The sequence below is a fragment of the Nyctereutes procyonoides genome, unplaced genomic scaffold (assembly GCF_905146905.1).
Source record: "Nyctereutes procyonoides isolate TBG_1078 unplaced genomic scaffold, NYPRO_anot_genome, whole genome shotgun sequence".
NCBI lineage: Eukaryota > Metazoa > Chordata > Mammalia > Carnivora > Canidae > Nyctereutes > Nyctereutes procyonoides.
In genome coordinates, this window is record NW_026575047.1 from 32,916,160 (window position 1) to 32,930,972 (window position 14,813).

The 14,813-nt window shown below is 48.1% G+C and overlaps 1 protein-coding gene across 5 annotated transcripts in view; it reads right to left on the minus strand.

Annotated features, from left to right (window-relative positions):
• Positions 1-14,813, minus strand: part of TBC1D14 (TBC1 domain family member 14) — a 107,960-nt gene that overhangs the window by 29,476 nt on the left and 63,671 nt on the right. For 4 of the 5 annotated variants that reach the window (XM_055326292.1, XM_055326293.1, XM_055326295.1 and 1 more), the window contains one exon: positions 1,975-2,093. In XM_055326292.1, coding sequence (XP_055182267.1) covers positions 1,975-2,093 — 119 coding nt within the window. Of the gene's footprint in view, positions 1-1,974; positions 2,094-9,474; positions 9,580-14,813 lie in introns of those variants that run through there. The other variant, XM_055326296.1, reaches the window with a different exon arrangement.

Genomic DNA, 14,813 nt, shown 5'->3' on the forward strand with positions numbered 1-14,813 from the left:
ACGGAAGTAAACAAGCTCATTATAAGAAAAATCTGAAGTACAAAGATTAGTAGAAAGAAAGGAACAACTGCCCATAGTTCCCCTAAATGCTTATTCTTCTGATATTTTTTGCCCCAGTCTCCAGAGCAACTATGAGCTGACTGCAACACACTGACAGTTGTCACAGTTCCTGTGAAGGAGGGACCATAACGGCAAGTGTGGCACATACAGCCAAATGCGCTCCCGGACCAGTTTCTCAAGGGTGCGAGCTTCATAGGAGCTATTGGGTCATCTATTTCTTTTTTTTTATTATTTTAAAGATTTTATTTATTTATTCATGAGAGACACACACAGAGAGAGAGACAGGCAGAGAGAGAAGCAGGTTCCATGCAGGGAGCCCAACGTGGGACTCGATCCCGGGTCTCCAGGATCACACCCCAGGCTGAAGGCGGCGCTAAACCGCTGAGCCACTTGGGCTGCCCTCATCTATTTCTTTTACATTCCAATGTGTATCACAGTTCTGAGAATCCAAATGGGTGTAAAAACTTCGAATCCTGTGTAAAAAACTAAAATGTAGGGACGCCCGGGTGGCTCAGTGGTTGAGCATCTGCCTTTGGCTCAGGGAGTAGTTCTGGGGTCCTGGGATCGAGTCCCACATCAGGCTCCCTTTGAGGATCCGGCTTCTCCCTTTGCCTGTGTCTGTGCCTCTCTCTGTCTCTCATGAATAAATAAATAAATAAATTTTAAAAATTAAAATGTATAGGCTCTCTCAGAAATGTGCTGGTGAATCTGCTGACTCTTGTCAACTGGGTGGCAGCAAGGTCCCACTACTGTGCTCCTCACACAGAGCAGCCTGCATTCTTGCATATTCCCGACTGCCCGCCCTGACTCCCTGCCTTTCTGCCAGAGGCTGTGGCACCTTCTTCCACAGGCCATGTTTCTGACAGCGCTAGGAAGTGGTCCTGATGGGCTCTTTCTGAGTCCCTACTCATCTTTCTAATCCTGCCCTGTAGGGACTCTCTCCTCATCTACCACATGTCCACAATTTCTAAGGAAAAGAGTTAATATCAGAAGAACCATTTCTGGGTGGCTCAGAAAGAGCCCATCAGGACCACTTCCCAGCGCTTCACAGGCAACTCTTGATTTTGGTTCAGGGTTGTGATCTTGGGATCCTAAGATTAAGCCCCACATCATGCTCCATGATTGGCACAGGTCTGCTTGGGATTCTCTCTCTCCCTCCCTCATTCAATAAATAAATAAAATCTTTAAAAAACAAAGGAAAACCCATTTCTTCTTTAGATTTCGTCAGTTTTACATTTCAGGGTGGGCAGGGACCTAAGGGACCACTGTTTTACAATCTCTCTTTCTCTGTCTTTTCAAAGAGCTGTGCGATCTTTCTACCCAAACACAATGTTCTATTTTAAAAAGAGACCAGCTGTGGCTGGTACAGTGGAGTTGTCCCTTTACCTCACTGATGCCTCCAAACATGATCTATAAGCCAGTCATCAGAATTCACCTTGTCCACGGATGGGAACTAGAGGCACAGAGAGAAGTGGGCCTGGTACAATCACTCAGCCTATGTGCCACTGATCCCCAAACAACTGACAGACCAGTCCAGGAACTGTCCTATGATGCTGAGATGCTCCAGCAACACCCGCTTTGCAGGACACTTCCCCAGGTTTCCTGCAGTTACAAGCCAGCCCGTAGTTTATGGTGGCTACCTAAGTATTTTTAAATGCTAAACTAAAATGAAAAACCACCTGAATGGAAAACCTTGGTCAATACTTCTGCGTTACAGGATAGTTTTGCAAATCAGTTCTTTATTATTATAGAACTCATGTTAACATTAGGAACAAAGAGGAACTAAGCATTTTAAGTATGTACTAGGGCTTACTCTTCCTCCTTCTGGTGACTCTAGCTCTTTTCTAACATAAAGGCAATCAGCATATCGTACTTATCTACTAGAGCAAAAATTCGAGAGACTCTAAGACTCACGCTGGTCTGTCTTCCAGGATGAGTGCGGTGGTAGATAGCGGCTCAAAATCAAGATTCTTCCTCACATTCTGCTTTGGAGAGGGTGGCTTGCTAGGTCGTCCAGCCTTGTCTTCATATTCCTGGGACAAAGAAACAAGGGATAACTCTGGGCCTGACCAATTCTGATATTACAAAACCCTTCTGAGTACAAAAAAGCTGTTTAGTAATTAAGTGTTTTAAGTCATTTTTGAGGATTGTGCATGGAATATATTTCCTTTTCAGAAGGAAATATATTTCCAGAAGCACTGCCAACTAAAGGGGTAGTATAGCTCTGCGTGAGGACTACGGCCTTCCCCACTGCTGGGGGTGGGGAGGTCACTGAGGACCAGCATCCCAGCACCCTGTGCTTCCTGTGCTTCTCCTGAGTAAGAGGTATACTTTCTGGCTTCTGGACAATGTCAACTTCTACCCATTATTGCAGGGGCCACTGGGAAGCTCAGAGCCAGAGCAATAGCCAACTCTAGCATTCATCCAACCCACTGGCTTCATCTCATATGCCCACTCCCAACTAAAATTTCAAGCCCATTTCCTTTCATCTCATGGTATCTTAATGTATTTTTGTTAGCCCTTTAAATGGTTTCAGAAAGGAGGAAAGGTTAAAAATTTTTACAGGAGATAATTAAAACTGTTTCTTTATATATGCATATATCTCTTTTTTGTTGAAGTATAGTTGACACAATGTTACCTTGGTTTCAGGTGTACAACATAGGATTCAGCTTCTCTATAGGCTGTGCTCACCCCAAGTGCAGCTGCCACCTGCCACCACACAAACTATTACAGTATCCTTGACTGTGCTCCCTGTGCTCTGCCTTTCACTCTCGTGACTTCCTTATCCCATAACAGGAAGCCTGATGTCTCCCCCTCCCCTTCACCCATTTAATCCATCCGCCCCCCACCCCAACCCCTGGCAACCATCAGTGTGTTCTCTGTATTCACAGGTCTGATTCTGTTTATTCACTAGTTTTATTTCTCACATTCCACATTGAGTTTAATCAGATGGTATTTGTCTTTCTCAGCCTGATTTATTTCACTTAGCTAACACACTCCAGGTCCATCTACGTTGTTGCAAATGTGGTTTCATTTTCTTAAAAGCAGAAACATAAAAAAAATTCTTTAACATCTTTGTATGAAGCCATCACTGCAAGTTGTTACATAAATATTTGTTCCTTGAGCAGCCTCACTATCATTGGGTAACTCATTTGTCCCATGGGCTGTAGCCACAAAAGCTCAGTCACACCTGGTGACCCACATTCCAAACACCCAAGCAGAAGAGTTCAAGAGAGTCCAGCAAGTTGGCACCAAAGAGTCTAGCTTCTGAAACAGCCTGTGTTGTGTGTGTGTGTGTGTGTGTGTGTGTGTGAACGTGCATGTGCACCCTTACCCCTCTGCCAAAAAGAAGAACCAGTATTTTCTTATTGCCCGTTATAGAAGAGGCTTTCTGGACTCCCTTAAGGGAAGACCATCTAATTGGCAAGACATGACAAAGGAATAGTTAACCCAAGGTTTAAATAACCATTCCAAATAACAGAAGCAATATATTTTTTTAAATTTTTATTTATTTATGATAGTCACAGAGAGAGAAAGAGAGAGAGGCAGAGACAGAGGCAGAGGGAGAAGCAGGCTCCATGCACCGGGAGCCCGATGTGGGATTCGATCCCGGGTCTCCAGGATCGCGCCCTGGGCCAAAGGCAGGCGCCAAACCGCTGCGCCACCCAGGGATCCCCAGAAGCAATATCTTGAGTGGAAAGCAATTAATTGCTAAATGAATTAAATTGACACTAGCTGCCAATGGGGGGTGTTACTGGTTTATCTGGCAAGCAATTACTCTCTCATCCAGGGAGCCTATAGAGGCTTCTAAAAAATAGAAAAGCACATTTATTTCCTCAAAATACACAGGCTGTGAATTGGGGTTCATCAAGAAGGTGGTGGGTGGGGTAGTTTCCATGCATCTGGATGTGCCAGATTAGATCCCATCGCTGTTTGCCTTGACTTAAAATGGCTCCACTAAAATACTAAAATGACTTCTACCTACCTAAAACTGAGAAAACAGACTCACTTTTTGACTGACTCACCATCTAAGCATACACTGTTGCAGGCACTCAGCTGTGACTTACCATGGCATCAAGCCACTAGAAGCTTCAAATCTAGCACCTGGATGTCAAAGTCTCCAATTTAATAGACAATCTACCAAAAGCCGTGGGCTGAGAAAGATGCTGAGGCATGTTGCATTTTAACAAGAATGAGTAAGGAATGACCCGTAAGGTCTACTTATCTGCTGACCATGGTCTAGTGAGCTATATGCCAAGGCCAAAGATGACAAGTCCCAAGTTCAACGTCCCAGAATGTGGACACCAATTTCCATTGGCTTTCGTGTGCTTTACACATCCTGTCTCACTCTATCTCTATAACAATCTCTACAGCAAGTCTCACCCCATTCTGTAGACCCGGTAACTGAGGGACAGGGTAAAGTGACATCCGCCCAAATACAGAGGCCACCTTGTCACTCCACACCAGCCCAATCTCTTTGTGAATACACTCAAACAGGTATGCAGTTTTAGAGGGAAAAGGCCTACGTGGGTTAAATGTGGCCTCTAGATGGGCGTGGAGTAAATTCAGATCCACCAAGAACCAGCTGTGACCTCCAGCAAAGCACTTACTTAGAATCCCTGAGCCTCATGTCCCCGTGTGCAGAAAGGGAAGGGAAGCCATACCAACCAGAGAGGACTATCTAAGGAAAAGGGAGAGGTTTGGTGCACAGGAAGTTCTTGATAAAGCATAGCCCTAGTTGCTGAATGTCATTACCCCTAGACCTGAAAGGAGTGTATAAAGGAAAAAAAAAAAAAAAAGAATGAAAGTAAGAAAAAAAAAGAGCTCTAGGGCCAAACAATCAAGGAGCCCTGCAAAGTCTGCAAACAGCCCAGATACAAAGAGGAGTAAAAAAAATTTTTTTGAAGATTTATTCATGAGAGAGAGAGAGAGAATGAGAGAGAGAAAGAGGCAGAGACACAGGCAGAGGGAAGAGCAGACTCCACACAGGGAGCCTGATGTGGGACTCGATCCCGGGACTCCAGGATCACACCCTGGGCAGAAGGCAGGCGCCAACCACTGAGCCACCCAGGGATCCCCCAAGAAGGAGTAAAATTAACCAAATGCACTGATTCATAACCAAAAAAGTATCAGCCCTCTTCAGTTAGCAGTCAGAAGCTCTATGGAGCCAAACACTTTTATGTACGCAAGTCAGCATAACTTCACCTTCCCGCCAACCCTCTGTCCCCATGTCATAGAGGGGAGGGTGCAGGCCCAGAGATGTCAATGACTGGCCCCACAGGAGAACGGAGGAGCTGGGATCAGAAGCCAAGAAGCCAAGAAGCCGGCTCTGCAGCCACACTTGCCAGCACTCCCTAGAATTCATGTGAGCCATTCACAGACGTGATGCAGAAGTATTTCAATCATTCACAGTCTGTCTAAAGACAGCTTTCAACCATGATAGAAACCTGCAATACTGAACTAAGGGCAGATGCAGGGCAAATACTTTTTGTCTTAAGCACAAAGAGCACTGCATGGTTTTAAAAAGAAAGGAAAAAAAAAAAAAGGCAGCCTGCCCTACCCATACTTGAAATCACAGGCCAAGCCTTTCCAGACTCTACACAGTATTTCAGGTATAAATGGTGTTGGAAATGGTTACAGGTCTTGCTCCACATCTAGTTCTTCCAGAGGTTCACACAGAGGCGGTGTCAACAGTTAGTTCATTTTCCCAACGCAACACACTAACATACAGACTGCTCTCTTCTGCTGCCGGACCGCCACTACCACCACCACTGCCACAGGCTGTGTGGCCAGTCCCTGAGAAGGGCCTGTCCCAGTCAGCCCCATCTTGCCACCCAGCCTCCCCACCCAGTTGAGGCTGACATCCAAGGGCAAGAACGAGCAGATAGACACACTGGTCGAGAACGGCCTGACTCCCTCAGGAACCAGTGTGATTCTGAGAGGTCCACAGGGCCTTGGCCAAGTGCCTTCTGTGTCAGGCAAATCAAACCTGGAAAACTCTGAAGCCCAAAGGACTCACCCTGATCTTCCTGAGGAGCTCTACCATTTACTTAAGAAAGCTGTTGCTGTTTGAAACCATCTTGAGAGGAACAGAAAGGACAGGATGCTAAAATTCTGACTCAGTCTGACCCAGGGACATATTTACTGGTTGGCTCAATATTCCTAAGACCAAGTGAATTCCCTCCCCCAAGTTGGAAATTTGAGTCACCCACAGCCTCTGCCCTGGTTGCATAAATTTGTCTATGCACTCAAGCAATAAAATCTTTGTTTAACCGAAAAGAAGGAGAAGGAGGAGGAGGAGGAGGAGGAGGAGGAGGAGGAGAAGTAGTAGTAGTAGTAGTAGTAGTAGTAGTAGTAGTAGTAGTAGTAGAAGATGACGACGACAACACTATTCACTCTAAGGATCTTTTTGGTGCTTGGGGAGGTGAGAGGAGAGGGCAGCAAGTAAAACATCCCTGGAGAAACAACTTTTGGCTATGAATTATCAGCATTAGGGGTGACATTAGAAGCAAAAAGAGTGAGTTCTGAGCCTGGCTTCAACCTGAGGCAAGTCCTCTTGCTCCTCACTTTTGCTTCCTCATCTCTGAAAAGGTATCAATGGTGAAGGCTCCTTGGAGCAGTGAGGGGACGCATGTTCCGTGGCTGCCACTAAAGCGTGAACCCCTACTGTTGGCCAGGCCCAGCCTCCAACCAATTTACCAATACAAAGTTTCTTCTCTTCTTGGGACCTTTATGGGATCAAGTTTTGATGAGCCTGCAGGCTGCTCAGTATAAATCCACCCTTGGAATGGCTGTTACAGAGTCTAAAGCCCTGCCCAGCCCCAGAAGGAATTGAGAAGAGGGTTCTTCAAAGTTCCAGTGATAAATCAGCTTAAGTGGTCATGATGTTTTCTTTAAAATCAACCAAGAGGGTGCCTGGGTGGCTCAGTGATTGAGCGTCTGCCTTTGGCTCAGGTCGTGATCCTGGGGTCCTGGGATTGAGTCCCACATCAGGCTCCCCACAGAGAGGCTGCTTCTCCCTCAGCCTATGTCTCTGCTGCTCTGTGTCTCTCATGAATAAATAAAATCTTTAAAAAAAATAAGTAAATAAAAATAAAAAGTAAAATCAAACAATTAAAAAATGCAGAGCCCACATAGTAAGGACGATCTGTCTCAGTTCTATACCTAGTTATCCTGAGTCTGGAGTCTCAAATGTCTCAGGCATGAGTGGGTTGTCAAAAAAGTTTACAAACCACTAATGTGTGAGCACAGCAGGTCACAGTCCCTGCCCTGAGTAGTTTGCCATGTATCCAGCTGGAAAGACGAGACCAGGGAGAGAAGCAAACAAAATGTGCTGCACTTTACCAGGGGCTGAGCTGTGGGTGTGGTTAGATGACCTAGCAAATGGTCAGGAAAAAAGCCAGGACAGATGAGCAGGGCCCCAGCTCCATGCAGGAGCCATGAACCAAACAGATTTGACAGGCACGAGAAAAAAGGGAAAAGGGACCTCATAAGTGAAAGGACCACATGTGGCCTGGTCCTTGAGGACATTCAGACCTCAGCCCTGAAGAGCTCTGGGAGGGGCAGTAAGATGCTGCAGAGCCTATGAAACCAGATAATTGTAAATGCCACAAGACAGCAAGCCCCAAGGACAGGATGCCCACAGCCAGGGGAATCAAGGAAAGCATCTCATAAAGGGTGCCATTTGAGTGGACACAGGACAGGGAAGATCTGGGCTGAAAGCCACACGGGAGAGGCACCCTGAGAGCATAAGCAGTCGCCAAGAGACACATGTGAGCAGGCTGATTTGTGGGTTAGGACGAGCATGTTACGTGGGGAGTGACACTGAGTCAAAAGTGTTTTGCTCTAGATTTTATGGTCTCAACAAGCTACCTAGAGCTGGTGGGACAAGCCCCAAGAGAGAAGAGCTGGACTCAGTGCAGAGCTGGGAAGTAGACTGTGTGAGGCGTGCTGAGCCTGCTAGATGCATCCCATGGCAGGATCCACATCCTGTGTGTGATGTGAACAGTGCTGAGGGTGAGGACAAGGGTGACAGACTCCTGAGGAGTGTGTAACTCACCATTAAAATGGAAAAACAAAAGATGACCTCGACAATTTGTTTTAAGAGGACAAGAAAATAATAAAGGTTCTGAACAGATGAAAAGAAAATATTCCTGGTAGGACAGCAGGAGGGGTGGTCCACGCCACCTGCAGCACTGGATGAGTGCAGCCAGCGATGGAAGCCCTTGGCTGCCTGGAAATCTTCGCTAGCTGGAAAGAGAACCGGCCATCAGTCCAAACCTGTGCTTCGGTTCTTGAGTTGCAATACTAGCCTTTTCCAGTAAGACAGACAGTGCTAGAAGTACAACGGCAACAAAGCGTGGCGGGTCATCACACCTGGTACTCACATGAGCCACATGACCCATCGTCCACGGCCCTCCAGCAGCCACACCTACACAGGCGCAGGACCCAGGCAGCACTGGGGAAGCGCCAGGATGGCAGCAGGCCAGGGTCTCAACCATCACCTCCTCAACTCCCACCACCAGCAGCATGACCTTGAGCGTGTTCCTTCGCCCTTCCTGTGAGACAGCCACCGCAGGTGCCCAGAAAGCAGCTGGGAACTATTTCCATTGTCGTGTTACTCAACAGTCCCCCTTCTCCGTATCTCCCACTAGGACGGGTACTCAGCAGGGCCCTGGGGAAAACTGTGAAAACAGTGAAGTGCCTGGGGGGCCACAGCAGGCTTCAGACCCGGCCAGCCGTCAGTCACAAGCAGTTCTGGGGGGAGGGGGGCACAGGTCTCAGCAGTGCCCAGGCTTCAGGAGACCATCCGGGTGACCACCGCGGCCTGACCTCACAGGAGGGAGGCCCCTGCGACCCTCTGGGTGTGCTCACCCTGCAGCACCTTCTCAGACAGCATGCTCCACCTTACCGGAGGGGGCGTCTGGGAAAGCAACTGTCGGGAACCTCCTGTAACTGCTGGGTTCCTGACAAGGCACGTAGGACGCAAAAGTTATTATGCGGTCTGGCGAACGCCATGTATCAAAACCGGCCCGTGGGTTTCAGCAAGCCCGGCCGCTGGCAGGGTGCAGGCCTCCCCCGCCCCCGCGCGCCCCCAGCACAGAGGCTTCCCCCAGGACCCTGTGGGAGGGGGGCCGGGCCGGGCCCGAATGCGAGACCAGGCTGCAGTGCCGCAGCGGGACACCGAGCAGGACCGACGCGGTGCGGCTCGCCCCCTCCGGCCCCTCGGCCCCTCCGCCCCCTCGGCCCCTCGGCGCCGCGCTACCGCCGACCCCGGGGCGGGGGCCCTCGCGTCGGCACACACAAAGGCTGCAGGAGGCGCGCAGGCAGCACGGTGGCCGCGTGCGAGCAGTCGTGTGCAAGGCACACCCACGCGGGCGCCGGCGGGCGGGCGGGCGGGCTGGCCGCACTCACCATGAACGCCGCGGGGCTCAGGGGCGCGCGGCCGGCGGCTCCATGCCCGGGCGGGCTCGGCGGGCAGCTCCGGGGGCCTCGGGCGGCGGCTCGGCGGCGCGGGCGCGGGCGCGGGCGGGGGCGCGGGCGCGGGCGCGGGCGGGGGCGGGGCCGGCAGGCCGCTCAGTGGCGCGCAGATGCCGCGCCGCCGATCGCGCGCTCCGAGTCGGCGCGTCAGGCCTGGCCCGCGGGGGGGGGCGGGGCGCGGGGCGGGGCGGGGCGGGCCCGGCTCCCTCCGCCGCGGCGGCTGCACTGCACTGCACAGCACTGCACGCCCACCCTCGGGTGCACGCCCGCCGCAGCCGCCGCCGGGGAGCCCCGCCCCGAGGGACCACCGGGCGGTTCCGCAGTATCCTCGGCACGGCAGGCAGCGTCGCGCTGGGAAATGCATGCTCTCATGCTCTCCTGAGGACGCAGCGGAACGTCAGACACACGGCAGAGCTCTGCTCCATAACGATTCCTTAAATAAACCTATTACCAGAAGGAGCTACATAAAATGTTCACACCGCGAAGCTCTGGTACCCGGCGATGAACGATTCTTATTCTCTATATTGTTGCTCGTCTGTTTTCTGCAAGGAGATTCGTTCAGTCCAAACGTCAGGGTGCACACAAAACCCATCCTGATGAAGACCTAAGGACTATTCCTGGGGGGTGGCTGGAAGGGGCATTAGAACCTGTGCAGGGTGACACCACTGACATCTCCAAGATCTGAGAGTGCATCTCAAGATATGAGAGTGCATTTCCCATTGTGTGTAAATTATATCTCGATTTATAAAAATCTTTAAGAATCTGCTCAGCACCAAAATTATTTCGGGGCCGCCCATGGGTCCACCGTCCAAGGGCTGAAAAACTGAGAGAACTCAAGACCCCTGGAATGTAAATTCACACGTCCCTGGTCTAGGAGGACCAGGCTTTCTCCAGCTGGTTTTCCAGAGAAAAGCATTCCCAAATTGCCACCAGAAACTTCACTTGGAAGAAGCCTATGCTATCTACCAGACTATACTCAAAAAGATGGAGAAGGAGTATTGGGAAGTACGCGCTGAAATGGGAACTGCCATAGGTCACTGGCAGGTGTAGCCATTTTGGAAGAGAATCTGGCAGTTCCTCACAATTCTGTGTGCACCCACCACACTCCTGGGAACCTGCCTAAGAAAAAGAAAGCATCCATCCACAAAGAGACTAACTGCAAATATTCATAATGTGAGCACGCATTAGCTGAGGACACCCAATGGACCAGAAGGCACCATGGACACAGGCTACTATGCAGGTGAACCCCAAAACATGACCCAAAGTGAAAGATGCCGCATCAAAGATAATCTTAAAGATTCCATTTCTATGAAGTTTCTTGAAAAGGCAAATCTCTGGAGAGAAAGCAAATTAGTGTTTGCCTGGAGCTTGAGGAGTGAGTGGAGACCCACTGCCAGCAGCCATGAAGGAACTTTCTGGAATGAGGAAAACATCCTGATAGCTGCACAACTGCATAAATTTCCTAAAAATCACTGAACATGTACAATGAGGAATTTTATGGTAATTACACTTCAAAAAAGCTGTTTTCAGAAAGTAAAGCAGGCACCTAGGTGGCTCAGTGAGTTAAGCAGCTGCCTTCAGCTTAGGTCAGGATCTCAGGGTCCTGGGATGGAGTCCTCTACTGGAGTCCCTGCTCAGCGGGGAGTCTGCCACTCCCTCTGCCCCTCCCCCTGCTCATGCTCATGCTCTCTCTCTCTCTCTCTCTCTCTCTCTGTCTCTCTCACATGCTCATTCTCTCTCAAACAAATAAATAAATAAAATCTTTAAAAAAAATAACAGAAGGATAAAAGGGGAGAGGTTGATTCTGGATAGATTAGGAAAAGCCTTAAGAGAAATAACTCAAAATTTGGAAGACGGGGCACCTGAGTGGCTCAGTAGTTGAGCTTCCACCTTTGGCTCAGGTCATGATCCTGGGGTTCTGGAGTCGAGTCCCACATCCCACTCCTTGCAGGGAGCCTGCTTCTCCCTCTGTCTATGTCTCTACCTCTCTCTGTGTCTCTCATGAATAAATAAAATCTTTTAAAAATTTTTTGGAAGATAAAAGCATTGGGGGGTGAGGTGTCCTTTCAATTCATACCTGGGTACTTTTTACACAACCACCAGAAGTTTATTCAGTCCTCCAGGAGAATGTGCCCAAGCTATTTATAACTTCATTAGAGCCTAGAAAATGTGAAGTGATACACTAACTTGGAGATTTATGTCCAATAGAAAAAACAACTCCAAAGGTTCTATTTCCTTGCCCCCACCAGTCTGTTGGTTTAAATCTAACCTAACAATCTTACTCTGGTTCTTTTCTTGTTTTTATGCCAGTAAGTACCTAACTCTTCAAATGTCCTTAGAATCAATTTTACCAGGGATCCCTGGGTGGCTCAGCGGTTTAGCATCTACCTTCGGCCCAGGGTGTGATCCAGGAGTCCCCGGATCAAGTCCCACATCAGGCTCCCTGCATGGAGCCTGCTTCTCCCTCTGCCTGTGTCTCTGCCTCTCTTTCTCTCTCTTTCTGTGTCTCTCATGAATAAATAGATAAATTTTTTATTAAAAAAATCAATTTTACCATCTCATTCATCTTCTCAACGTGTTAAATGAATCTTTAACCCATGGTCAAAGAAAGAAAGAGAAGAAAAAAGGAGAGGAGAGGAGAAGAGGAGAAAAGGACGAAGGGAGGGAAGAAAAAGATAAATGTCATGAAAAAAAATGGCAGAATAACTGTTTTATACCAAGAGAATAAAGGGACAGATAACTAAGGGCAATGCACAAGCCTGATTGCTTTCTGGTTCATAAACAACAGGGGAAAAGCAGAATGTGGTCCGGTCATGGACATGGTCACAGTCAAATGGAATTACTGACCATTCTCCTACGAGTGATAACAACACATGTTGACGTTGGAGGATGCCTACCCTGAAGACTTGTATGCTGACGTATTTAGGGATGTCATGACACCTGCAACTTACTTTCATATGATTCCATTTTATAAGATTAGAAAGACGCATGTTAAAATGTGTATGTTAAATGTCAACTATTGTTCAATCTAAGTGGAGCAGATACAGTGTTTACTGAATTCCTCCTGGAATGCTTCTGTAGGTTTAGAGTTTTTCTTCACAAGCAAAAGAGCCTATGTGATGGCTGGTGACCGTCCTTCAGATCTTGTCATAAATGGCCACCGGCTCAGAAACATCCCCTGCAAAAAAAAAAAAAAAAAAAAAAAAAAGAAGCACCCCCTGCCCTGCCCACTGGAGCCAGAACAAGGCCCTGTCATTCTCTCCCAGTGTCAGTGTCCATTTACTTCCAGAACTAATCATTTATAATTACATGATTATATAATTAAGATGCATTTTCCTCAAGGGACAATGAAACCTCTCAGAGAGGGGACTCCAGTGGTCTCTTCACCACCAAAGGCCAATGAAATACATGCCACCTCCCTTCTTCCCTCCTATCCATCCACCCACCCAAGCACTTCTGGTGTTTGGCCCTAGGAATAAAGATGAACAAAGTCCCTGCCCTGGCATCACTCACAACCAGCAAGCTGATAACTGCTCTACTACAGGAGAGCTTAAGAAATCCCCAGGTTTCCAGAGCCCCCAGAGGCAGTTGATCGGCCGGTGGGGTTACCTCTGGCTTTCTGGAAGCAGTTCCTGGAGCCATAGAGGGCTAACCCTGTATAGCTCTGTTCTCACAGATGAGTGGGTTCTCAGCTCTCCACACCTCCTACAACACCTAAGGCCACACACACGTTAGAAATCAGTCAACCTCAGCCCACAGTCTCACCAAATTTAAATACCAGAGAGATATGCGTTAAGCATGTGTTAACTATGCATTAAAATACGCTTACCAAAACCCGCTGCTTATCTCTTCTGGCAGATTGTAGCCTGCAAGTGACTTTAACGGGTTTAATTTGCATTATTTTAGAATTGAGGACCACTCACAAAGTTTTAACTATATATTATACCATATGATAACAGGTTGACTTTTACTAAATTTTGAAACTTAAAGCAAAAATCAGAAGTTAACAGAGCCTTTTCTCCATCTCAGTGTGGCTTTAGATCTCATATCTACCTCATCCACCAGTAAAGAGCCCTTCCTCCTGAAGTTTTTGGAGTTAACCAGAGTTCATTCCCAGGCTTCTTGTATCTCTACCAGCACAGGGCATTTGCTTATTTGATTAATCTATAACATTGTCTTTACCCTCTGAGGTCAAGGAGGTAAGACTAATTCATTTGTTCAATGAAGCATTCTAGCAGATGCTGACAAACCCAACCCTGCTCAGGATCACTGGATCTCATGGGGATCAAAAGGTCACTGAAGAAAGAACTTCCCAGTCCTGGGGACTGGTTAAGTAAATCATGCTATACAGAAGACCACGACTTAGTGAGTAAAAAATGAGATCATGAAAGAATATTTAAGGACATGGGAAAATGCCTATGTTCTCATAAAAACAGGAAGAAAAACATCTACAAAGTAGTATGTTTTGAATTCTGACACTCATTCATCCACTTAACAAACATGTATTAACCACCCAGTAAAACTTGGCACTGTTCCAGGCCCCAGAGATAAAGCAATCATCGAGCAAACAAGCCCCAAACCTTGTTCTCGTAAATCTGTAGTCTAGCAGGGGTTGAGAGGCAGGCAGTGACAAACAACTGAGCAAGAACTTAAGACAGGAAATACCAGAGTCCTGTGACAGTAAGAACCAATACAGGTGTGCTGGGTGGTCATTCAGGCAGGGAGGGCAGGGAAGATGTCTCAGCTCAGAACACCATCTTAGAGGCAGCACTAAGCTAAGACCCTGTGAGTCCCATTTAGCCTTAACGATGCCAAGAGGTAGGGACCGGGCTAGGCTGAGTGATGGCCCCCACATAGAGCCGTGTCAGAATCCCCAGGACCTGTGAATGTTACCTTCTATGACAGAAGGGACTTGCAGATGTGATTAAGGTGATGGGGAGATTATCCTGGATTATCAAAATGACCACATGCGTCCTGAAATGGTGGATGCAGAGGGAGATGGGACTACGGAAGGGAACGCCACATGGCCATAGTGACAGACGTTGGGGTGAGGCAGCCACAGGCCAAGGAATGCCAGCAGCCTCCAGAAGCTGGAAAGGAAAGAAGAGACTCTCCCCTAGAGCTTCTAGAAAGACTAGCCTTGCCAACACCTTGATTTTAGCCTGGAAGATGCATTTCAGACTTCTGACCTCCAAAGCTATAGGATAATAAATGTGTGCAGTTTCAAGCCAAGTCTCTGACACTTTGTTATAGCAGCCCCATGACACTAACTC